Consider the following 26,418-nt stretch of genomic DNA (forward strand, 5'->3'; position numbering starts at 1 on the left):
AGGCGGAGTCCTCACTGGTCAGCCTGCACCTAATGACAAATTAGCACGGACGGACAGACGTCATGTGACTCTAGTTTGAACATAAACAATCAAAAATGATCCGCCCGAGAACTTAATAACGAATGAGATCGGATCGCTTATAGCCCTACAGGACAGACATGGCGTGTGTTGACATCAGATTTCCCCCACAAGTCGATCTATCCCGTGGGCATCATACAAAGCGCCACAGAAAAGCATTACCAGCTTATCTCTTACTCTCGCACCATCACACTGAATTTCTCACCTGAGTTCGCCGGTGATTTGCGACAGCTGCTGCCCGAACCGCTCCTCTAGCTGCGCCGTCAGCTGCTCAGCAGCTGCCGTCTGAGCGCTCGACTGCAGCCGGTCGGCAGCGGCTGACCGCTCGCGCAGCTGCTGCTCCAGCTGGCCGATCTGCCGTCAGAGAGACCAGGTCAGACAAAATACGCGTAAAAAGTCGCCGGTAGGTAACGGAGTCGAGTCTCGCTTTAATAAAAAGCTCAAAAGAGTTGACAATAACCTTGCACCTAGCAGTCAGTCAACACCGAATTTCTCTGAACCGGAGAACGGAATCTCACATTTTCACGGAACATAACCACATCAGCTAATCAAGCAGCACTTTATTTTACCAGTAAAACGCCTTTTGGGCGAAGAACGAGCGAGCGAGATAGTGAGCCCTGCACGTGCGGAAGGGCGAGAGGGTACTTCCAACGGGCTTGTGCAAAGCACCCTTCTAACCGGTCGCTAGCGGTGTGCCAAATTTGAAGGCAATCGGCCCAGCCGTTCCTGAGATCTGGAAGCGGCATTCTGCACGTGCGCACGTGCAAACGAGGTCCAAAATGACTTTTGCACGGCACCCTACTGTGACGAATGTGTCCTGTGCATGTTGTGACTGTGTGTTATCCTTCCCCGGCAGACCTGTATCTGGGCCGAATACATGCTTTGAACTGAACATCACACTGGTGGCAGCTGATTGATTCGGCCCAGATGAACCCACGCTTGATGGCCATGCATGATCTGGTTGCATGAAGTGAGCTTTGCATGCTGCATGTCCTGGGAGCTCGGACTGTGTGTACTATCTGAAGCCAAGAAGTATGGTGGAGACTAAGCCTGAGCTACTTGGGGCTGTTGGTGGTCATGCCAAAATTGATAAGTTTGATGGCCAGGGAAATGTTGAACGTTTCCTGGATCATTTTGATGTAGTGTCCAGGGCAAATGGTTGGAGCCCAGAAACTCAGGCTCTGCAGCTTCCTACTGCACTTTGTGGACCAGCTTTTGATTTTTTCCGCCGTCTACCCATTGAGGAGAAAACCACTGTAAGAGCACTGCAGGATGCCCTGCGAAAGGAATACTCTGCAACTGCCTTGGAGTCGGACTATGCTCTTCTGTTTGTATCTCGGAGGCGGTTGGCAGGGGAGCCCCTCCCAGAGTTTGGTGATGCTCTGAAGACGCTGGCGCGGAAGGCGTATCCATCTTTTACTGAGATTCAGCTCGAAAGTCTGTGCAAAACCCACTTCATCAATGGAGGGTTGGCTGACACTCTGCGAGCCCAGCTTCTCCTTGGTGGTGACCAATCAGAATCATACAGAGACCTCATCTCGAGGGCAAGACGGCTTGAGCAGGTGTTTGCCCCAGCTGCAGTCCGACGCGTGCCGTTGGAACAGGATGAGCTGAGGGGTGAAATCCAAAGACTGGCAGGTGTTGTATCAGCACTGGAGCAGAAAGTTGATGCGCTGTCAATACCCAAGAGCAGATTTGGACAGAGAAGGCGGTTTGATCAGACGCAGCAAGTCACAGCTAAACCCTCAGAGCCTGGGGCTCAGAAGGAGAAGAGGAAGCCTGTTATCTGTTTTCGCTGCAAGCAGCCAGGACATATGGCCAGAGGCTGTGCAAATTTCGAGTAGCCGCGATTCGGCAGGGGCGCGTGGTCGCGGCGTCTGATGTACCCGTGAGGGGTGTGGCCCCGAGACAGTTAAACTGGGGAGTGGCGCGGCAGGACTGGTGGCCCATGGGGGCGCCGGCGCCGCACTGTTTCCGGTGGCCCAGTGGGCAGGTGGCGCCACCTTCAGCGTCGCAGCTGGGCTTGGCGGCGCCCTTTTCGGCGCCGTGGTCGGCCGGCGCGCCGCAGCTGGGCTTGGCGGCGCCCTTTCCGGCGCCGTGCTCGGACGGCGCGCTGCAGCCGGGCCAGGCGGAGCCCTCTTCAGCGTCGGGGGAGGTACCGTGTTCGGAGTCGAGTGTGACTGGGGTTTCTGCGGCGCGGCGCACGCCTCCCGGTGGAGGCCTTCCATTGGAGGCCGGGTGTCGTGCCGCGCCGGAGTCGGGCGCGCAGGGTGAGTCGATTTCGCCGGCTGTTGAGCCTGTGTGTGTTGACACTGACGATTCGGCCGGCTGTGTGTCCTCCCGGCCGGGCTCTGTGGATGTGGCAAGGTTCGCTGAATGTTTAGAGGCGGATGCTGTGATGAGTCCGTCAGCCGTCGAGCCCGATGCGATAGGCTTGTCTGACGTGGATGAGCGTTCTGGCCTACAGGGGGCCACCGCGGCGGGCGTTCGAGTGCCGAGCGCACCCACTGGTGAGGCACTGACGGCGGAGTCACCACGATCGAGTTGCAGTGGTAAGGACAAACCCGGTCCCGGAGTTCGGGGGGCTGGAGTGTTGCGTGCCACTGTGGCTGGGGGTGTGCTGGCTCGGGCAGGTCGGGTTGTGTGTGGACAGCGCAGTCATGTAGCAGCCGCCCGAGTGGGGGGTTATAATGATGCGGAAGTCTTTGTCTCGGGATACGTTCAGCATAAGAGAGTGGACTGGTTGCTAGATACTGGGGCACAATGTAGTGTTGTTTCGTCAGATGTCATTGGGGATATGGATGTCCAGAGGATCCCCGCTCTGAGGCAGCCCGTCACTGTTGATGGAAACGCATTAGATTTAGAATGCGTAGTTGTGTGTGATGTTAGTATCGGAGATAAGACACTGCGAGATCAGCCCCTGTTTGTGGTGCGTGGCCTGTCTCCCTCTTGCATACTGGGCACTGATTTGCTGAAAAAGATGGGATCGGCTGTTTCTATAGACTTTGCCGCCCACACAGTGAGTGTTCGGGGGTGTACTGTTACCGAGGCAGCAGACTGCGTGCGGTCCTCGGACACCGTTAACATCCCTCCGAAGCACCAAAGTATTGTGATGTGTTCTGTTCCAGATGATGTTTCGGGGGTGGTCGTTGTTGAGTCGAGTAGCCTTCTTTCTGATAAACATTCACTCTTGGCGGCTAGATCTGTGGCGACAGTGTCCAAGGGAGGTATGATACCCGTAAGAGTTTTGAACCCGTCAGGCCGGGGTGTCACTTTGCCCGCTCGCTCTGTGGTGGCCCGTCTGATGGATCACTCAAAGATTGCTGATGGTGACTCTGGGGATGAATGTGAGATTGATGATGCTTGGGTGAACGCTCTGGTCGAGGGTTCTGACCTCAGTGATGATGCACAGAAAACTGCCCTCTCCGATCTTTTGAGTAAGCACAAACAAGCATTCTCGTTAGATGGTGAGCTGGGACAGTGTGGTATCGTGAAACATTCGATCCCGCTCGTAGAGGGAGCCCGCCCCGTTTCTCAGCCTCCGCGAAGGATTAACGTAATTGACAGGGATGATGTTGACGCGGCTATCCTGAAAATGCAGCGAGATGGTATCATTCGTCCCAGCTGCTCGCCGTGGAGCTCCCCGGTGGTGCCAGTTCGGAAACGAGATGGCTCGTTGCGACTCTGCATTGATTACCGTCGTCTTAACGACCTAACGCATGGTGATTCTCACCCCTTACCCAGGGTGGAGGACTGTTTGGATGCTCTTTCCGGGTCATCTTGGTTCAGCGTCTTGGATCTTCAGTCGGGATATTGGCAGCAGGAGGTAAAGGACTCAGATAAGGAAAAGACAGCCTTCTCTACCCACACGGGACTCTGGGAATTTTCGAGGATGCCGTTTGGACTGAAGGGAGCCCCGGCCTCATTCCAGCGTCTCATGATGGCTGTTCTTGCTGGGTTAACCTGGCGGGAGTGCCTGGTTTACCTAGATGATGTGATCGTATTCGGTAAGTCGTTTGATGAAGCTTTGGGTCACCTGGATCACGTTCTGTGTGCCGTAAAGGAGGCCAATCTGAGACTTAACCTGAGGAAATGTAGTTTTTTTAAGGAGGAGGTGAAGTTTTTAGGTCATGTCATTAGCGGTGAGGGCATTTCCGTGGATCCTTCGAAGGTCTCGGCGGTTGTCGACTACGAACGTCCTAAAAACGTCCATGATGTGCGTAGATTCATTGGTTTAGCTAGTTATTTCAGAAAGTTCATACCAAACTTTTCTACAGTGGCTAAGCCATTGCTTAAGCTGACCGAGGATCGTGCGAAATTTCTTTGGGATGACATGTGCGAGTCCGCCTTTCAAAGTTTGAAGCGTCTGCTGACGGAGGCGCCAGTTCTGGCTTTCCCCGATTTCGAGAAAGAGTTTATTCTCACTACCGATGCCAGCGGCATCGGTCTGGGTGCAATACTTACCCAGCGGGTTGACGGTTCTGAAAAAGTGGTGGCGTTTGCGAGCCGCTGTCTGTCCAAAATCGAGGCCCGATACAGCGCCACCGAGCGGGAGTGCTTGGCAGTGGTCTGGGCGGTTCGCCACTTTGCTGTATACCTGCAGGGTAGACCATTCGCACTCCAGACAGATCACTGCCCGTTGACGTACTTGCGTTCGTGCAAGGACCCGAGGGGACGGCTGGCTCGGTGGATCCTTGAGCTGGAACAATTTCCGTACATAATGCAGTACCGTCCAGGACGGTCCATCCCACATGCTGATGCGCTGTCAAGGGCGGTGTCGGGAGGTGTGGTTGGTCACATTGATCTCAAGTCTGATGAACACCGTATCCTTCTGGCCCAGCGCAGCGATCCAGATATATTGCTGGTTGTCGTCAGTCTTTTGCATGGTTTGCCAAATGTATCTAGTCAGTCGTCTGTCGTACGACACTATTTGTCAGTGAAAGAGGCTTTGGAAGTGGACAGCTCTTCGGGGTTGTTATACATTCACGCGGACAACCACAGGCGTCTTGTCGTTCCAGCTTCCATGGTCGATGAGATACTCTCAGAGTCCCACGACAGTCGCTGGGCGGGTCATTTGGGAATTTCAAAGACTACTGAGAAGCTGAAGTGCCGTTTCTATTGGCCCCGAATGACCATTGACGTAGCCAACTTCGTCAAATCTTGCTCTCCATGTTCCAAGAAGAAAAGCCCTTGCCATCCCCTCAGGGCGGAGTTCGGGAAGATGCCTCTTCCAGCCCGACCTTGGGAATGGGTCTCCACAGACATTACGGGACCCTTTCCGTTGACAGACTCTGGTAACCGATACATCCTGGTAGTAGTCTGCGGATTTTCGAAGTGGGTCGAGGCATTTCCCATTCCCAACCAGGAGGCGGAAACGGTTGCTAGGATCCTGGTTAGGGAGCTCTTCTGCAGGTATGGGTGTCCACGCGTTATCCACTCAGACCAGGGTCGCAATTTCGAGAGCCGATTGTTTAAGGAAGTCTGTCGACATCTGGATATCGACAAAACACGCACGACGGGTTACCATCCATCCGGAAACGGACAGATGGAACGTTTCAACAAAACCCTGTGCTCCATGATGGCTGCTTTCGTTTCAGACAATCAAAGGGATTGGGACACGGTGGTCCCAAAAGTTGTTTTTGCTTACAACACGAGCAAGCATGAGACTACCGGTGTTTCTCCTTTCGAGATATTTCATGGTCGCCCGGCCAGACTCCCTCTCGACGTCACTTGTGGTGGTGGTGACTGTCCGGCAGACAGGATCTGCTCCCCTCGAGAGCTTGAGGAGGTCCGTCGGAAGGTGGCTGCTGCTATCGAGGAAGCAGCTGCCAAACGGCGTCAGCGTCAGGTTGTGAACCAGATGCAGCATCAGGTGGGTGACCGGGTGTGGCTGCACAGAGCGGTCGGGCGAAAGGGACTTTCCCCCAAGCTGCAGAGTCCCTGGTCGGGCCCCTTTGATATCATTGAGGTGCTGTCGCCGCAGAACTATCGTTTGAGGTTAAAGAACGGTAGGAAGGTGGTAGTACATCATGATCACCTGAAACCGTATGTAGAACGTGAGGAGTATGCGCGCAAAGGTAGCCAGGATGAACAGGATGAGGATGATCATGGATCTCAGTCTGAGTCTGTTGATGCTGGTGAAGTGGTAGAGGAAGACGATGATGACTATGTACCATATCTGTCTCAACATTGCGCACCCGATGTGTGTATCGATCACAGAGCGGACGTCCTAAGTGGTCCGGAGCATGCTAACGTAGAAGCACCGTTGCTATCCTCTAGTACAGTCGCAGATGCTACGGATCAGGAAGCTTCTGTTGGTGCCGAGGGGGATACGAGTGTGCTGCACAGCGCTGATGGAGGAACTGTGCCCGATGTAGACTCGAGGGACGGTGCTTGCGTTGTTGTCACGGATAGTGTGGCTGATGGTGATGACAGGCTGACGACAGGAGGTGATGGGGATACTGGGACTAACGCTGTCAGACGAAGTAAAAGAAAAAGATCCGCCCCAAAGCTTTATGGAGAATGGCTGTTTAGTTAACTTCATGTGTTCCTACGCACGATGTTACATGGCGGTGTATGGCGGGGAGGAATGTGACGAATGTGTCCTGTGCATGTTGTGACTGTGTGTTATCCTTCCCCGGCAGACCTGTATCTGGGCCGAATACATGCTTTGAACTGAACATCACACTAACCGACCGTGTACCAAATTTGAGCGCAATCGGCCCAGCCGTTCTCGAGATCTGGAAACGCCCCCTGCACGTGCGCACGTGCAGTAGCACCCTAACCGCAACACATGGGAATGCATTGCCTGGTGGGTGCCTACCTGTATGCCAAGTTTCACCGAAATCGCCCCAATAATTACCGAGTTACTGAAATGGGAACAAATTTGGCACCTCTTATTGTTGTATTTTGCACGTGCAGTGGGGGTCACTCACATAGATGAAGAGTATCCGACCTTTGTATTGTATTGTATTGTATTACCTTCATGGACAATCCACGCGGGGCGTGGCGATTACAGTCCATACGCGCCCACCGCTCATCGTCCCGGCACCGGACTGCAAATCGGAGCCCTCAATGTCCAGAGCCTCAAGCCCAAACTGCTGGAGCTGTCGGACGAACTTAACCGCCAAGATCTCGACGTCACGCTCCTGTCCGAAACTTGGCTACGACCGAGCACACCCAATCGCCTCCTGGTCATCCCTGGCTACTCCATCAGCCGGGTGGACCGACCTGACGGCCGAGGCTTTGGCGGCGTCGCCATCATCACCAAAGCGGACCTTACGCCTGTAGCACTGAAGCCACCAAGCTCGCAGTGCCCGGGAACAGTCTTCTGGAATCGCAGTGGGCATTGTTGAAGTTACCAAAAAATCGCAATCTAATTGTCTGCTCGGTGTACCGACCGCCGCGTTATTCCGCGACCGCACTGCGTGCGGATTTTACAGACTTGGAAACCCAGCTTCAGCGTGTCCTTATCGACCACCCCAACGTCCCGTTTGTTATATGCGGCGATCTGAATTGTGACTTGTTAAAGAGCGCTAGCTCTCCCGCCCGTCAACACATCAGCGAGTTCCTCTCTGACTACTCTCTGGATCAACTCGTGACATCAACATTCACTACCGGTTCTCTCTTGGACGAGTGTATTGTACAAAACCGAAAATTTGTGCGTTCTTATAGCGTAGTCCATTGCCATTTCAGCCCACACAAACTCATCCACGTGACCGTCGACGTGCCTAAGCAGCGCCTAAAACCAACTGTCATCCAATCTAGATCACTTAACCAAGTGGACGTTCACTCTATCAACCAAGAGCTGCTGAGTGTCGATTGGCAGGAAGTTTATAACTCGACGTCTGTTGCTGACAAGTGGCAGGTCTTTTTAGACAACTTTCTACCTGTCTTCGACGACCATGCCCCCCTCAAAAATGTGCTGATAAGAAATCCTACAGCGCCCCCTGTATCTGCCGCCACCCGCGACATTATGTCCAGGCGTCGCTCCGCGTTACGTCGGCTAGGCCGCGAGTCTCCCGAGTATAAGGCTCTTAACCGCTCCGTCCGTGCCGCCTTACGCCGAGACCGCCGTCACGTCCTCCAAAACGAGATCAGCGAGCGTGGGGTAAACAAAGTCTGGCAAAGCATCAAATCAGTGATCGCTGGAAAGAAAGATGGTCCAAATATTCAGCCCGATCTATCTCCCGACGATCTGAACTCCTTCTTCGTCTGTCGGGCCCCGCATTGCCGCCGAACTGAGTACCCAAAACAACGATACTGATCTAAATGTACGTCTACCCCGTGTCGGCGCATGCAGCTTTAGGCCGAGGGCCATCACTCTCGGGGAACTCGGACTCACAGTGTTCAGCATGCGAAACTCTGCCGCGCGTGGCACTGACGGTATATGCATCCGCATGTTAAAAGTATGCTTCCAAACTATTGGCGACATCATTTTACACATCATTAATGTCTCGATCACCCGTTCCGACATTCCTGACCCCTGGAAACACTCTATCGTTCAACCGATCTTCAAGTCTGGCAACCCATCTGACCCCAGCAATTTCAGACCGATCTCCCTAGTTCCCGTAATCATGAAAATCATCGAGCGTGTAATCCATCAGCAGCTCTATCACTATCTCACCCATAACCACCTTCTTTCGTCTACCCAACACGGATTCCGCCCCCGACACTCCACTGAGACTGCACTGCTGTCAGTCACAGATAGCATCCTTGCCGCCACCGATAGGGGTGAGATCTCAATGCTATGCCTCATAGACCTTAGCAAATGTTTTGACGTCATTGACCATGAACTCCTTGTCAAAAAGCTCCAAATCTACGGTATTGAGACCTCCTGGTTTTCCGCTTATCTTCAGGGACACACGCAGAGTGTATCCCTGAAAGACAAAACCGGCCGTAAGATAACCTCTCGACCGCTCCCAAACACCGTAGGAGTTTTCCAGGGTTCGGCTTTGGGTCCCCTCCTCTTCACTATATTCTCCAACGACCTCTCACTATTTGCCGGAGACGCCACCGCTTATCAGTACGCAGACGACACCCAGATATTGGTGAGCGGCCCACGCAACGACATCAGGAGTCTCATCTCGCGCATGGAGGCATCGCTAGAGTCACTTAACGCATGGTTCTGCGCACACGCCCTGAAAGTCAACGCTTCTAAAACTCAACTGATGGTATTCGGTAGCCGACAAAACCTACGTAACCTGCCTCGCTTCAAAATCTCTTTCCGTGACGCTGAGCTCCTGCCGTGCGCGCAGGTGGGAAACCTGGGTGTTGTATTCGACGGCGCACTCACCTGGGAAGCACACTTGGCCGAGCTGAGCCGTCGCTGCATGGGCGTACTGATCGGCCTCTCCCACGCACGACACTGCCTCCCAGACGGTATCCTCAAAACGATCGTGACTGCACTCGTCATCTCGCGCGTCCAGTACTGCCTCACTGTATATGGAAATGGCTCCCAGAAAAACTTCGACCGACTCCAAAAAATTCTAAACTTTGCAGCACGGGTCATATTCGGCCGCCGGAAATTCGATCACGTCTCTGGCCTCCGCGATTCACTCGGATGGATGCCTCCGAAAGCTATGGCCGATGTTAAAACCATGGTAACTGCGCAGAAAATAATAAGCAACGGCGAGCCCGAAGCACTAGCTGCCATCTTCACGAATAACAGTGACGCGCGAGAGAGATCCACTCGACAGGACCACCTTTTCCACCTTCCACGCTCGCGGCTCGAGACTGGCAAGCGACGATTCGGCTACCGGGCCGCGGCGCTGCTCAACAGTCTGCCTCCCGGTGTCATCGAACAGCGCCCCGCCCAATTCGCCCGTGCGGCCAAGGCTGCAGCCTGTCCGGCGATGGCGACCGCCCGACGATGACCCGTGTCAGGGGAAGGAGGTGCGACATCCGTGTGCGGTGTGCTGTCTTGAATCGTCCGTTTGTATATAGAGAGAGCGAATGTCCAGCGATTGAATCTGTATGCCTGTGTTTCTTGTCCCCGCATGTTTTTGTTTGTGCCCGACTCAGACTCTGGACTGTAATCGTAGTAAGGATGGTAGAAAGGATGCAGCCAGGGTTGTGCCTGACTCATGAGTCGAGTCAGAAATTTGACTCAACTGTGACTCAAATGAGTCAGCTTTGAGTCGAGTCGGATAAAATGTTGAGCTGTTGAGTTGAGTCAGAGTTGAGTCAGACAAAAATATTAAGGCGTTGAGTTGAGTCAGAGTTGAGTCAGTAAAATAGCTTTTGACATTGAGTTGAGTCAAACATTTAGGAACATGAGTCAGCTGACTCAACTTTCTAGAAACAAGCTTTTGATCCCCCCCCCCCCGCTTAACAACTTCGCCCTGGCCCTGCTGCCGGATTTTTTTTTCACCCCGCCCCCGCTCAACAACTTTTTTATCTGAGTCAATTTTGAGTCAACTCACTTGACTCAACAAAAAAAAATTGAGTCAAGTTTGAGTCGACTCATATTTTCATTGAGCCGCTTGAGTCATGAGTCGAGTCAAGGAAAAAATCAGCTCCTTGTTTGAGTCAGAGTTGAGTCAGGGCTTTCTGAAGTTGAATGATAAGTCGAGTTGGTAATTTTTTTTGAGTCGAGCACAACCCTGGATGCAGCTACCCTATAAAAATGACCGCAAGACAATCGCTCTAGCCGTTGCTGAGATATGGGCCTCTCAAAATCATTACTTTTGCAAAACTGCTTGAACACCCTTGACTTTTCACGTGGCACGTGCCACGACGGTCACTGAGATGTATCAAAAGTAGTCAATTACGGGGTAGAAGGGATGGGGCTACCCAGCAAAAAAGACCGCAGGCCAATCGGTCCAGCGGTTGCTGAGATATAAGCCTCTCAAAAGCGTTACAGGCCGGGCCGGGCCGGGCCGCTCATACTGAGATTTTTCCGTTATATTGAAAAGACTTCGCTTCGCTCGCTGCGCTCGCTCGCTCGTAATCAACGAGAGAGTGTCTAGCCACAGGGCAGAATTGAATCACACCTCATCGAGCTTAGATACCAGTTCTCATGGAGATGAATCTCACCTTCTCACGAAGTTGGGCCTCTGTGCGCGCAGCCGAGCCTGTGACCTCATCCAGGCTGCGAGCGGCCGCCTCGAGTTGCGAGGTCAGTTCGCTGACCCGGCTCTGGGTCACAGTGAGACTCTCGTTGAGGGAGCTCTGGTCCGACAGCTGGCTGGTGTACTGCGGGGGACGGGGGATGAAGTAAGTAATACCGTTATCAGTCACGTCCAATAAAAGGGGTTCTGAGTCATTAATGATTTGTAACTATAAGCTTGCCTTATACAACACGAGTTTAACTATTTGTATAAGCTCGTGAGAGTTTACACAAGCTCTCACGAATACAAGTCAAGAGTATTCACCGATTTGAGACAAACGTGCGGCTTCTCCAAAATCAAACAACTTACTACCTTTCATTATCGCACACGAAAATGGGATTCCTAAGCAAGACCACAACCTTATGAGAACAAAGATAAGTTGGAACGGTTTCAGTTTTGAAATCACCGACGCTCACGACTGATGAGGGGCAGAGCAAATGCGGATTTATTCTTTTAAAAATGCGAGTCAAGCCTCACCGTCTCCACGCGGCTGGTGAGCTGTGCCCTCTCCTTGCCGAAGCTCTCCTCCAGCGCTGTCCTGTCCCGCTGCGCCTGCCGCAACTGCTGCTGCAGGCTCTCCAGCTGGGTCTCCAGCTGAGTGCGGCGCCGCCGCTCCTCCTCAGCCTGAGCGCGGGCGACCCGCAGCTCCTGGACGACAGGACGGCAGCGGGTCAGACCGGGACTCGAACGGTGTAGATACAAATATAGGAGAGGTTACGGCAATGGGCGAATGACCGTACAATCTGGCTTATCTCAACGGGTGGTAAATTCACCGAAGAGTAATGGATGAAAGCAACAGATAAGTAATTAGAACTTAAAATGATTGAACCTAAGGTAGTCGGTAGTCTCACCCAGCAAGAATAAGGGTTATCCTACAATTTTCCCAGTTATTTTTACGCCCCTTCGCCCTAAAAAAAAAAAATGATATCTCGGCTCCAAAACCTGCAGCATCTCATGCTATTTGACTGACAAGGATAGCTTGTGTTGGTAGATGCGCCACAATGGAAAAGTTAAATGGCGCTCCTGTGTTTGTCAGAAAATCAGTATATCATTGTTGACCGAAGTATATGCTACCTCATCGTTCTGTTTCTGTGTGGAGAGAAGCTGCGCAGCCGATGACTCGGCGGTCGCTAGCGCCTTGGTCTTCGCACTCAGGTCCGCCTTCAGTCCGGCGATTTCATCCAGCTGGTTAGCATTTGTGGCGTTTAGAGCTATCAACTGTAATCACACAAAAACACATGCACAATATAATGTTAAATTCTACAATGCAAATGTCAAACACAGCGTGCCAGCAGTGCTATAAAAACACGACTATCGGTCCTCTAATGTTAGCATACTACGAGCACTCGTTATAAAATAGCATGCAAAGTTGTACAGGAACGACCAAGAAAGGGGGTTTCAGCGCCAGTTGTTTGCGATTCAGCTAAAAAGGGAAACCACACAAAAATCACAGCGGTAAAAAGCACACCACGCATTGTCTGGCACAGCACCATAACGCAACCAACACTTCGTTTCACAGTTAGTGTTTTTTTATTTCTTCCCTTTTTACATATTTGGCTTAGAATGACCAACAAACGACTCTAAATCCGGTTTGGCAGGTGACTCGCGTAGTCAGCACATAATGACAACAGAACCTGTCAGTAAAATAAATAAATAAATAAATAAATAAATAAATAAATAAATAAATAAATAAATAAATAAATAAATAAATAAATAAATGAACAGATCACCAATGTCCGACGCGCTCTCGCCTTCCCCAACCCGCACCCACCATCCGTCCCTCTTCGAGCGCTCACGCCAACTGGCAGGTGTGCGCCAGGCTGACCTCGTGCCCGGGTCAGGTAGCGCCCCGGGCGACGAACGGACGAGTCTCTAGAGATCAGTCGCGTTGCGCAGCTCATAGACAAGACAATATGGTCCTTACGGGCACACATGACACACAGGTGGGCAATAACATCAAACGCCATACAAGAATTTTAATATATCAAAAATTAAACCAGGCATTAGAATCGAAAGCTTTAGCACAGCGGACTAACTCACAATATAATAATTTCAATAAACGTTAATCGCTACCTATGGGCTACGTAATAATTTATAATTGGTTCATTGAGTGACGCGGCCATGACACGTTGCCCGCCGGTACCGGCAAACGGATGAATAGCCTCCCGTGACATGACCGTACAGCATTGTTTTATTTTTTAGGAGTGACGGTTTCTAGACCGGTATCTCGAGCCCGATGTGGCTCACCACGTCCTTCACTTGATACAGGTGACAATGAGAGCGATGACTGCGCGCATGGGCTGCTTGCAGCCATAAAATCACAGACCGCGCCGACTGAAACGCTTCATGACATGTCCGGCATCAACAAGCGACTCCGTCCGTTACCTACCAGTCGTTGCCCCGCTCGCTGGCTCAGCTTTCCGCATATGTTTGCACAAACGCTTTATGTTATTTGGTAAGATTACCTTCCCGGTTCCTTATACGCTCAAGTCCCAAACAAAACCGACCGGTTACCAACTATCTTCCTGGATATTTTCTAAAACCCTCTATGACAATCGATGGGCTTCTTTAGTTAGAGATCATCGACAATAAGTCCGATCTTAAGCGACACCAAAACCGACACCAATGCTTCACTCAGGGTCATTGATCGTAATCGTTAGTTGTTACCTTTATCTATTGCATTGCCAGAATCGATGGATGCAGTTTCAGATAGTTAACGGCGCAGTCCGCGGAAGTCGCAATAATGAAGGGTCGAAATATATCGTGATTGCAACTCGTGAGCATGCAGTCAAAATGGATCGTAAGCCGGTTCGATGTACGTTACCGCGTCTCGCCACGCTCTCTTCCGGCAGACGGCAGTCGAGTCAAAGCTTAGCCATCTCCCCCACCTCCTCACTTCGAGACCTTTCCCATCCCTCCAGCCCAGCCGAGACACGGGGCCAAACACTCATACACTCACACTGACATAAGCCAACACACTATTGCACAACTTGACACAAATTAAGGCCACGATCAAAATCCCCAAACGCTATAACCAGGGTTGTGCTCGACTCAAAAAAAAAATTGCCGACTCGACTCATCATTCAACTTCAGAATGCCCTGACTCAACTCTGACTCAAACAAGGAGCTGATATTTTTCCTTGATTCGACTCATGACTCAAGCGGCTCAATGAAAATATGAGTTGACTCAAACTTGACTCAAATTTTTCGTTGAGTCAAGTGTGTTGACTCAAAATTGACTCAGATAAAAAAGTTGTTGAGCGGGGGGGGGGTGAAAAAATCCGGCAGCAGGGCCAGGCCTAAGTTATTAACCGGGGGGAGAATGAAAAACTTATAATACTGTATATTGTTTCTAAAAAGTTGAGTCAGCTGACTCATGTTCCTAAATGTTCTTGACTCAACTCAATGTCAAAAGTTATTTTACTGACTCAACTCTGACTCAACTCAACACCTTAATATTTTTGTCCGACTCAACTCTGACTCAACTCAACAGCTCAACATTTTAACCGACTCGACTCAAATCTGACTCATTTGAGTTAGAGTTGAGTCAAATTTCTGACTCGACTCATGAGTCAAGCACAACCCTGGCTATAACTACTAAACATACCTGATTTTTCAGAGTGACGAACTCGGCGGCATTGATGCCCGAGAAATCCTTGTCCCTGAGGAAGGCTGAGGTCTGTTGGAGCTGCTGCTGAAGAACAGTGATCTCCTGAGCGAGCTTCTGCGCCTCCTGGTGCGCCGACTGCTGTAGCTGGTCGCGCTGCTGGATGGTCGACTGCAGGCTCGACGACAGGCGCGAGATGTAGTCATCGCGCTTCTGGATCGCCTCCTGGTACTCCTGCAGTCTCTGGTTCACCTCCTCCATCGCAAACACGACAGCATGCCACTAACGTATTTGTATCAGATGCCTTCCTTGAAGATGCATACCTCAAATGGACACCTGTAAAAGAACAATGATTAAACGACATAAGTTTACGAATCACATCAACTGATATATTAATATGGAAATTCACAAGAAATATATTGTTTTAGGCATGGGCCAAAGCTAACCCCTGATCCTTGGGACCAAAGTTGCAAAGTTGGTACTCCTTTTGTGCTGCAACAATACAGCAGGTGACCGAGCACTGGGCAGGCATTACAAATATGTATGTACCTAGTTAGGTACCAAGTTGGTCGGCAGCATGGGTGGTAGCATCTCATAATTGCTTGATGTTCAAAATATTGTTAATATTCATGCAATACCTCGCAGTTGTCTCAGCCCATGATAGTGCTCTTTTCTTTTATACGTACTTCATCTCTAGCAAATCAGACTGGAAAAATATATGTTACCGTTGATATGTCTAGGCGTAACGGTCTAGGCGATGGAGCCGAAATTTTGGCGCTAACGGAAGTTTTAAGAAATTTCAGCAAACAACGACAAGATCTAAACTCAGCTCACTTCAACTTCACTCGCTATACTCTACATTTGAATCATGCCCCGTGTCGATGACGGGTATGTAATGGTCATACGAGGCCACCCGTCCCAGACTCAACCCCCTTGGTTGACATTTGCAACAATCAAGTCCATTGAAAGTCCTCTTGGTTTTATTGTTTTTTTTTTCAGTCCCCAGATGATTGGGACTAGGGCGTCACTCGGCTTGTTGGTCTTCGAGCTCCTAACCACTGAAGTTGCGTCTGGAGTGGACTGTACCCGGATGAGGCGACTGGCGTGGGTTTCACAGGGCTCAGGAGGACTGATCGGATTGCTAGGGCCGAGGAACCTGCCCATGCCCTGTAGTGTAACGTAGGTACTAGGTAGTGTGTGACTACATTCCGGAGATAGTTTGCTCACTGAGTCGTCTGATCAAGAGAAAACCAATCCAATTCAACATATTTATGAACGACATGCCCGGTCAGGTCTCCGGCCGCATCAAGCTGTTTGCCGACGATACCAAACTGCACCGCCATGTGCCCATGTGACTGGAGACCCTGCCGAGTTCCATGCCAACATCGACGCCCTCGTCCGCTGGTCAAACGAGTGGAAGCTGCCACTTTGGAGTTTGGAGCGAGTCGAGGTTTCAGTTTGGAAGGTAGGTATTCTCTTAGCAGACGTCACCCTTCCTGCCATATCTAGTTCAAGTTAGGTAGGTCGTAGGTTGGTAGGTTGTAGGTTGGTAGGTTGTAGGTCTAGGTAGGTCAGGTTGTAGGTGTGAGGTAAGGTTAGGTCAGGTTAGATTATGTTTTGTGATACATTTGACTGTGAAAAGACAATTGCAGTGCACGTGAGATGTAAATACTGATATGGCAGCAAGGGCAACGTCTGCTAAGAGTACCGAACTCTGAACTCATGGCCAAAAAGCATTATTGTTCAACCTGCCTTTAATCCAGTCTTGATTTGCCATCAAACTTTTGGTATCAATGGGGCAAGCATCCCACATCACCAACAGCTTTGTTGTATAAAGAGGCAAGTGCATTATTGGGGCGAATATGTGCATGAATTACGTGAGAAGGTACCAGTAATACTCAGACATGATAATCACGTAACTTTCTACGCAAATCGTGTTAAATTTTGCCGCAAAACCGCTTACGCCGAATTTCGGCGCATAAGAAATCCGAGGCGCCCGGCAAAGTGGCCTTGGGCAAAGTATTTGGATTTTTTAACCAGTCCAGTCGGGGAAACTATGGTAAAATCTGCTATTTTTAGCAGTCTGCTATTTTTAGCAGAAATCTGCTAAAAATGGGTACGCATGTGACGTCATCGTACCCAAATATAGCAGATTTGGGTACGGCCCCATACAAAAGCAGATCTGCGCCCTAATTGAAGCAAATGCGCATCAAATGCCTGGCAGATTCATGATTAGAATAGTGCTGCGAATGTCCTCTGATATTTTTGTTCAGATCCGACTATTTTCAAATAATGAATTTGAAAATAGTCGGATCTGAACAAAAATAGCAGAGAACACTCTCAGCACTATTCTCATCGTGAATCTGCCAGGCATTTGATGCGCATTTGCTTCAATTAGGGTGCAGATCTGCTTTTGTATGGGGCCGTATCCAAATCTGCTATATTTGGGTACGATGACGTCACATGCGTACCCATTTTTAGCAGATTTCTGCTAAAAATAGCAGACTGCTAAAAATAGCAGATTTTACCATAGTTTCCCCGACTGAGTCTGCCTCAGCCTGGCATGCAAATTCTTGCAAGCTTCAAGATATTGATATAAAAAAGGCCAAATGCAACTTGCTTCTCGTTGTTTTAACCGTCTAATTTATAGAATGATCACCGTCATCTAAGGTCGACCGAGCCATAGGTCAAATAAATTCACAAATTCATCCAACATACCACCACGACCGCGAAAGCAGGGCTCTGGTATTAACTGAGGGCTGTTCACGGACCCTGTGTGCGGTCGGACCGCACACAGCCTCCAAGCTCCGCCCACTGCGTCCCTACGTCAGCCTTGCGTCACCGCACACAGCGACCGCTGTGGCCGGTCGGAGGGCTGTTCACGGACCCTGTGTGCGGTCGGACCGCACACAGCCTCCAAGCTCCGCCCACTGCGTCCCTACGTCAGCCTTGCGTCACCGCACACAGCGACCGCTGTGGCCGGTCGGGACTGGCCACAGCGGACCGTCCACCGCACGCAGCCGTGACGTCAGAGCCGCCTACCCATCCCCTACCCCCACGCCTGCTGGACGCACCGCACACAGCGCACGCAGCAGTGTGCGGTGCCCGTGAACACCCCTCTGCTGGAAACTAAAAATAAGAAGGAGTAATTTTCAATCAATATTATATATAAAGATGAACAGAACTATGATACAACATCAAATGAGGAAACAAGCCTTAATATTTATCAAACCAAGCACAATATTGTTTCGTAATTGGCTGGTGCTCCTTCGTTCCTAGGCAACGGTTTCAAACAAGCTTCTCCTTTTTTCTCAGTTGTTTTTCAGTCTTGTGTTAGTTCTTGCCTCTTGGTTAGTTCTATTCCTTATATTCCGAAGGATATTCCAGCATATTCCGTGCTTGTGTTGGTGGGAGACGGGTGTTGATAGATAGTGGAGACAGCAGTGTGCGGTGCCCGTGAACACCCCTCTGGATAATTCGCCAGCTGACGCCGTATGGTGGCGCTAGTGGAGCAGCACCATATGACGTCAGCAGAAAACACCGTGAGCAGCTATGAAATGGGAGCGAGCACCACGGAAATATCGAAAGGTGATGGACATGTACTGACTTTGGTCATTCAAGTACCACCAACACCATACAAAAACCAAATAGTATCATCAAGACTGATTCTGGAATCGATTCGTTCGGGTATTTAAAACACACAAAAAATGTTTGTTACCGAATTCTGAAACAGTATAAGGATATTCTTGTTCCTTACTTTTACCTTGTGGAGTACTTTTACTTGCTTTCTAGTGCGCCCATCACTATCTTGAAATCTGGATTGCAACGCTGTAGGAAAACTTTTTTTTTCATTTGTCATTTCTTCCACTTTTGAGCAGTGATAATTTATTTGGTTTTATACATTAAATAATGAAGACGGCTCCTAACTTTTTAGGGATCTGCAGTGGCCCAGAGAGCAAAATCAGATATTTTCTAGAAACTTGAGGCCACTATTTTCTTACCTGCTAGATAATATACAAATATTGACATGTAAAGAATGATACGGGTGTATTATTCTGCAGAAATATCAATTCAAAGTATTTAAATTTTTCAAGAACCTTTTTAAAATCTTACATAATGACTTCTTTTAATACAAGCTGGAAGCAATTTCAATCAATAAAGCAGCACAAGGCAGTACATTGAGCTACGATGATCCATAACCAATCGGCACCTGCAATTTGATTGATCTTCGAGATGTACCCTGCCTCTGTTCCCTGACTTTCCCTTTTCGTTGTAACGGGTGAAGTGAATATTCTGTGAATATTCTTCTGACAGTCAGTTTTTAGTCCTACATTACGTTGTCAATCAGATTTAATTGGTTCAAAAACCGTCGTAGTCCGTCTCATTCGCAGTCTACATCTCCACATGCGCACCCATACATGCTCAAAATTTTCACTACGCATGTACTATGTACCCTGTAGCGTATCCTGATGAAAAATGTTTTGTTGAAATCAGAGACACTTCCCAAGGTAGGCCATAGTCCATGGCCATATATTTAAGTCAAAACAGATGAAACAGATAAACACAATTCCAATCATCAAGTCAACCAGCATCGACAATCTGCACATAAGTTCTAAACCTATTGTAAGACTACATTGTATTCAAACTTTGTATTGCAGAAGGGTGGAAGCTGCATGGAATTATGCGACAATTTCAGCGTGCATCCACGCTCGAAAGAGCAGGGTTAATTGTAACAATGTCAATACCATAACAATAACGTAATTGTAGGTGTTGTGATTCGGTTGTCTCTTGTCTGTGCTGGCCATTGCGCGGGCGGTCCAGCGGCGGAACTCGGCTTCGCCGCCGTGGCGCGCTGGCAGTTGCTTCTTCTTCTTCTTCTGCATCCCATCGCCAACTCGCTCAGGGGGGCGGCGGCGCAGGCGGGTCGAGCGGCGGCTCGGTCCGCCCAACATCCTCGATGAAGGTGACGACCTTCGTCGCCGGGCCGCCGAGGACGTCGACCAGGCGAGGGTCGACACCCCAGCGGCGGCGGCGGGCCGCCTCATAGGCCGGACAATCGGTCAGTAGGTGCGCCGCGCTGTCGGGCTCCCCGCACGCGGGGCATTCGTCGTCGGCTTCCGGGCCAATCTTGTGGAGCGTGTCACGGGTCAGCGGTGATGTGCCGGTCCTCAGCTGGGACAGCGTCACCGACCCCAGCGCGCCAGGGAGTCGTGGCCAGGCGTGGGGTCCGGGTGCGGGTGGGCAGCAGTTGCCCTCTGTCGCGACAGCTCTCGGACATGGCGCGTGACGGCGGCCCGCGCACTCGACAGGTCGATCGGTGCGCTGTCTTGGTCGCCCGCCGTGGCCTCGCCAGCCAGGCGGTCGGCGGTTTCGTTGCCGTCCAGCCCGGCATGGCCTGGCACCCACTGGAGCACCGTCTCGGTGCCGTTCTCGGCGAGGGTGCTCAGCACTCAGCAGCCTCCACACCTCGGCGGCCAGGGCCATGGTCTGGTTAGCTGGGCCGCGGCCGAGTAGTTGGAGCCCAGACCTTGAGTCGGTGAGGAGGCGGACCGACTTGGTCGATGCCAACTCCCCGTCCCCCAGGCCGGCCACAGCCGCGAACGCCTCGCGCATGGCGGTCAGTTCTGCTCTTAGGCTGGAGCAGACCGCCCCTGCAGGAGCGCGCACGGTCCCTTCTCTGTTGAGGTGGTGGAACTGGATCAGCGCCTGCGCCGCCCTGTTCCGTCCGCCGCGAGCCGAGCCGTCCGACCAGATAGTGACGTCCGGGTGCGGGAGCTCTGCAATGGCTCGCAGGGCAGCTTCCCTGCGGACTGCAGGCGGGTCCGACCGGCAGGTGGCCACGGGCAGGTCCACCCTGAAGGTGATGCCGCCGCGGTGGCCCAGCCATGGCGGGTCGCAGCTGTAGAACGCCGAACCTGTAACACAATAGAATTGCAATTGTAACAAAGACCTGCATGGTCAGCACACATCTGCAGTGACTGTCATCCCAAGTTGGTATGAATTGGCACAAAGTTGGGTCATGGTAGCAGACGTAGCACAAGCTGTTGTGATATGTCATACCGTAGGACTAGGTCGTAGGTTGTAAATTTTAGGTTTAAGGCTGTATGTTGTAGGTCAGGTCAGGTAAGGTTTGGTTAGAAAGACCCATTCTCGTGCATCGGGCAGCTTGTGCTACATCTACCTTACCAATACCCAATTTGGATTCCCAAAATTGATGGCAAACAGGCTTTTTGTATAACAAGTGTGGTTAATTGTTCTAATCCCCGCTGCAATGTGAGGGTAACTGCTTTTCTACAATCACAAAATTTGAATTCATATAGGTAGGTGTTTACATGTTGATGTTCAGAAAATGATACAAAATATGACACAATTATAGCTGCAACTGGATAGTGGATACCAACCTCAACTAAAAGTTTCTGCAGCCTTATAACCTAACAAATGACTAAATTGCCAAAATAAATCCCTTAGTACAATAGCTTGACTCTAAAATAACAGAAATTTAGCATGCAGACCCTGAAATGGAGGGTTTATGAAAAGCAACAAAAATAAACATTCACTAATATCAATATGTTGTTATAAATTTCATATGTAGCATAAGCGCCAATACTGCCTTCATTTACAATGTTGCTACTGTTTTCCACTCACAAACGCTGCCCTCCGTGGACAGCAGCAGCAGCAATGAAACGTCACCCGTGGTGTGACATCATCACCCATGACGTAATGGAAATCCAGTTGTTACCAAGGCCCCGAAAGCACCGCACTGACCGCACCCACAACAGTCAACAACCAAAGCCCGCCAACGCGGCAGAGTCTGTGCTTCCAAGTAGTGTTCATGAAGTTCTTGTTGAGAGCTCGTTGCCCAGGCAACTGGCGGTTATGCGTGATCTTTTGGCTTAAAATTTCCGCTGTTGCCTGAGCAACCTGCGGTTTATTGTGTTTTTCGGTATCAAAGTAGCGCTTAACCTGCTAGTGAACAGCATCTATGTATTTCTTGCGCTGAAAGATGTAAACTGTAAACAATTTGAGCGAAACAGCATGCCGTAGCCCAAGCCGAGGATTTTCACGGTACGTTAATACGGATTTTTATTTAAAATCATTCCCGTTTTAAAATTATTTTCGGCAGGTTTTGTAGACAAAAATAGTGCTTCAATAAAATATTGTATGTTTAATAATGCTAGGTGGTAGCTTCGTACCTTAATACAATGTTTACAATGGATCCCATTATTTCAATTTACAGATTGAGATGTAATTGATGCCTTTGTTTTAAAGCCATTTCCTAATAAATGTTGAGTTTTTTAGTATTATTAGGTAGGTGCTCTAAGAAAACAACCAACTATCAATTTTGGGCACTGCGGAAACGTGCCCTCAAAATGTGCAATTGCCTCCCTGCCCCTTGAACCCCCCGTGGTTGGTAGGTACCTATCTTTCCAAGAACAAGGAAGGAGGCTTTAAGTTGTCTTGAAATTTAGTTACCCACTTGTACATCATTTGATTCTCAATGTGTCCAATTTCATTTCAGTTTAAGTTATGCCATCAATCTGGCATTGAAGTAGCTGGCCTGCCGCTGCTGCCGCAATGGGTGTCAAGGGCCTGTGGTCTGTGCTTGAGTCTGTGGGCGAACCATGCCCGCTGTCAGAACTGGCTGAGCGCACAGTGGCCGTGGACCTCAGCGGCTGGGTGGTAGAAGCTGAGACAGCCAAGGCATTGGCAGGCGCTGTCAACCAACCATACCTGCGTAACCTGGTGTACCGCACCACTGCACTGCTCCTGCAGCACACACTGCCTGTGTTTGTGCTGGACGGAGCGGCACCCACCCTGAAACTAGCGGAGATGGCTCGGCGGCAGGGCGGCGCGGCCACTGGCGGTGGTCGTCAGCAGCTGCGCGGCCGCCTGCGGCGCTGCGCCCGCCTTCTGGACGCTCTGGGCGTGCCACACGTCACCAGCGACGGCGAGGCAGAGGCGCTGTGCGCGCGGCTCGACGCCAGCGGCCGTGTCGATGGCGTGGTGAGCGACGACGTGGACGCGGCACTGTTCGGCGCACGCACTCTGTACCGCCGTCTGAACGCTGGCAAAACGGGCGGAGAGGCGACGCGCTACTCGCTGCAGCGGGTCCGCGACGAGCTCGGCCTGGACTGCCAGCATCTCCGCGAGCTGGCGCTGCTGCTGGGCTGCGACTTCCTGCCGGCCGGCCTGCCGGGCCTGGGCCTGCAGGTCTCCCAGCAGCTGGTGCGCCGGCTGGACGGCCGCCCGCTGCTGCCACAGCTCTCAGACTGGCTGCGGCAGCCCCCGCTCAGCACCATGCCGGCAGTGGGCGAGCTGGGCCGCGCTCCGAGCCACTGCGTGCGCTGCGGCCACCCGGGCACGGAGACACGTCACCGGCGCGACAGCTGCGCGCTCTGCGACACTGTGGACGGCTGCACGGCCGCCGCCGAGTCGGCCGTCTGCCCGTGCGAGTGGCACCGGCAGCGGCGCAACGCCGAGAAGTACTCTGCCGAGCTGAAGGCGCGGGACTGCGCGCGCCGCTGTCCGGAGTACGAAGCTGCCGCTGCCGCAGCGGAGAGCGAGCTGAAGCGCTCGGCGCCGCTACCGGAGTGTGACATCACCTGGAGACGGCCCGACCTGGCCCAGTTCACCACCCTGGCCGGTGAGGAGCTCGGCTGGACGGAGGAGCAGAGTCGGAAGGTGGCCGCGCCGCTGCTGGCCCGCTGGCAGCTGCGGCATGGAGGAGGTGGCGGCGAGACGAGCCCTCTGCGAGCCATCCAAGTGGTGCGCTTTTCCAAGCACCACCACATCGACTGCTACCTGGTGCGCTGGCGGCTGGACGGCTGCCCGGAGGAACTGGAAACCCACGAGCCGCGGCCCCTTGTGGAGGCCGCGCTCAAACCGCTCATCGATGCCTTCCTCGAGACCAAAAAGCCGAAGAAGGCAGCGCCTCGGCGGCCACGGAAGACGAAGGCGGCTGCAGGGGCTGGACCCCAGGCCAAAGTCGCTACCGGCAGTCCGTCTAAACTCATCACCGACTTCTTCCCGATCAGGAAGAAGGCGGCGCCGGTGGTGGGGAAGGGGATATCTCCCTCAGAGGCGGCGGCATCATCATCAGCTGGCGGAACTACGCCTAATCCTGGTGAGATTCCTTTCATGGACATCTCCTAGTTCCCAAATCACGGGTCATATATATATCACGGGTGGCATATCCCCTGTCTATAATTTGTTTTGAATATGTTTCTCCCGATTTTTACACCTCGTATTGCACGCTCAACGTTACATTAAGACTGCATACATCTTATATGTATACGGCTATTTGGAGTAATTACGATTTTACTTATTTTCTTCGCAAGTCTTGTGAAGCTGAGATCGGCTGTGCTAGATTGGTGTGAGCTTTAATGGCTAACTTTTATTGTTTGCAATGCACTAATGTGGTTGTTAAGTTGGATCTTTAATGTGGTGTTTTTGGTAGCTGTATTCTTATTGTTAGATGGGATGAATATTTATCTTTTATTTTAGCCCAGCTTTAATGCTTTACACAAGGATTTTACTGTAACGGCACTTATGCTTCAACATTGCACTGTGTGTCCGTTTGACCCTCTGCCCCGCTTGGTGTGATTGTATCAGCTTGGTTTACTGCTCAGACTTGGTAACCGCTCAGTTTACCGTTCAGACTCTGCATCTGGTCCTGTGTACGCTCACATAGCTCCGAACCTTTTCCTTCCCGACGCCTTCTCAGATCCCTCGACTGCTCCGAGACGCCGAGCCGCCGGCGCGCGTCATGCCATGTCTCCGGAGTCGCCCGACTTGCCGAGACGCGGTCGAGCCGGAGACTCTCCGGCCTCGACCGACTCCGACGACTCCAGCCGCCCGAGCGAGGAGCTCGACTCTGACGGCAGCATCGCCGACTTGTCCGCCATCATCGACGCCATCACCCGGACACACATCGCTGATGACGCCGTCATTGTCATCAGTGACGATGATGACGATGTCCTGGAGGTCAGTGAATGTGTGCCGACCTCCCAAAGTCGCGCGCGGGACCCTGCCGAGCTGGGGACGGCCAACCGAGTCGAACCCGAGGCCTCCTCTATTGGTGACATTAGTGGGAAGGCGGCTCCTAGCCTCAATGATCCACGCTGTAGGCTGACGAGTAACGGTAGTGCCGTGGTGTCCCGGATCTCTAAGACAGCGTGTCCCACTAGTGGGCCTGGTGGAGGAAGGGCGGAGAGGAGGTTTAGGGATGGACAGAGCTCGAATGCCTCGAGTGAGGGGGTGTTGAGTCCTGCCTCCCCGGTTAGCAGTACTGTGTCTCCGTCTGTCGCAAACACAGAGACCGTGTCAGATTCAGATAGTGATACGGAGTATGTGCCTTTGTTCAGAAGACTCGCGCTGGCGTAGCCGGAAGTCTATGCTTATTCTCATTCATGCCTGCTGTACATCATACATGCTATGCGTAGTCATACCTTGATGCCCACTTTGGCACATTATCGAATCGAATCATCTTCTTTTCGTTTGTTCTATATCATAATTTATCATCTTCTCCATCAGTACAGAGCTGTCTGATCATGCTATGTGATTGCATGCAATACAAATGTGATTTGTATAGTTTATTTCGTATGACTTATCTGGGCCCACGTACCTACCTATTCACCAATTTGTCTTATACCTATTGTAAAATATCGGCCGCGCGGCGCACACTCAAGTGCACAGTGCACATTCGGCCAGCAAGATTGCGAAGAGGTTGACCGAATCGTGCCCAAATATGCTTTGCAGTGACCGGCCTTCTGAATTTAATGGAACTTGTAAAAGTTGGTGTGTGGTGCGATTGTAATAGCCCTAAGCCCACCACATATTCCAACCCTAGACAGCTCATGAACCGAGTCGGACTTAAGTAAGAAACCGGTTGGAATCGTCTTGGTGAACCTACCTTCTCTTGATACCGTGTCAGTGGCAGAAACCTATAGGGAACCATAGTTAACCAGGCACCACATCCAACCAACCAAGTAACCTAGTTGACTTTTCCTCCGTCTACAGACATTGTCGCACCTCGTGTATCACTTGGACTCAGTATAATGTTCCCCATTGGTACAATGTGTACAGCTGGAAACTCGTTTAAAAAATATGTGAAAGTACCGATTTAATATTACAAGGCTTGAAGGCAAAACATTTTTCAACTAATAGTCATCAAATGCGTTGTCACTTTTGTCATTGGTGTCGATATGGCGCAGTCACAAGACATTCAACTGAACTTTGCTCGAAAATAAGAATAAATTGTCTATTTTAAGTAGTCACCCTCTCCCCCCTCCACCCCCCCCCCCCCCCCCGAGTCCACAGCGAATTATAAACATCCTAGGGCGACTATCTGAATTTTCCTCGCTTCATATCAGTTGAGTACAGAAATCCACCCGACTTTAAACTGTGTATTCGTGGAGCACTCCATCAGGCATATTTTTTCTCGGTCGTCTTCGTAACCTTTGACCGGCAATAATCCGTAATGCACGCGGCTCGCGCTATGTCGCTGCTGCCTTACATCAGCTGTCCTGCGGGGGGGGGGGCAGGGTCCTTCGGCTTCGCCACTCGTGACAGGGGGCGGGGTTCATAGTCTATCGTCACTGGACCCCTGGCGCAGTTAGAGAC

At 51.2% G+C, this 26,418-nt stretch overlaps 2 protein-coding genes across 2 annotated transcripts in view; one reads left to right on the forward strand and one right to left on the reverse strand.

Annotated features, from left to right (window-relative positions):
* The window catches only part of LOC122384225 (plectin-like), a gene marked incomplete at its 3' end in the record, with an annotated part of 30,178 nt that extends 12,557 nt beyond the window's left edge, over nt 1-17,621 (reverse strand). The window contains exons 1-6 of the mRNA XM_043371369.1: nt 17,515-17,621; nt 14,797-15,132; nt 12,264-12,407; nt 11,667-11,837; nt 11,116-11,274; nt 284-432 (exon numbers count right to left, since the gene is read on the reverse strand). Of these exons, the coding sequence (XP_043227304.1) occupies nt 284-432; nt 11,116-11,274; nt 11,667-11,837; nt 12,264-12,407; nt 14,797-15,057 (884 nt within the window). The remainder of the gene's footprint in view (nt 1-283; nt 433-11,115; nt 11,275-11,666; nt 11,838-12,263; nt 12,408-14,796; nt 15,133-17,514) is intronic.
* Nucleotides 17,622-21,810: 4,189 nt separating this feature from the next.
* On the forward strand, nt 21,811-25,387 carry LOC122384227 (flap endonuclease GEN homolog 1-like). The gene is made up of 3 exons (XM_043371371.1): nt 21,811-21,861; nt 22,316-23,920; nt 24,521-25,387. Exons 2-3 carry the CDS (start codon nt 22,372-22,374, stop codon nt 25,177-25,179), a joined length of 2,208 nt encoding a protein of 735 aa, XP_043227306.1. The 5' UTR covers nt 21,811-21,861; nt 22,316-22,371; the 3' UTR covers nt 25,180-25,387.
* Nucleotides 25,388-26,418: the final 1,031 nt, after the last annotated feature.

The sequence above is a fragment of the Amphibalanus amphitrite genome, unplaced genomic scaffold (assembly GCF_019059575.1).
Source record: "Amphibalanus amphitrite isolate SeventyFive unplaced genomic scaffold, NRLGWU_Aamphi_draft 000184F_arrow, whole genome shotgun sequence".
NCBI lineage: Eukaryota > Metazoa > Arthropoda > Thecostraca > Balanomorpha > Balanidae > Amphibalanus > Amphibalanus amphitrite.

Excerpts from the sequence above, each read along its gene's own strand:
- LOC122384227 (XM_043371371.1), top strand. The coding sequence starts at position 22,372 with ATGGGTGTCAAGGGCCTGTGGTCTGTGCTTGAGTCTGTGGGCGAACCA. Across the intron at positions 23,921-24,520 it reads CGGAACTACGCCTAATCCTG|ATCCCTCGACTGCTCCGAGA; the intron begins GTGAGATTCCTT and ends ACGCCTTCTCAG.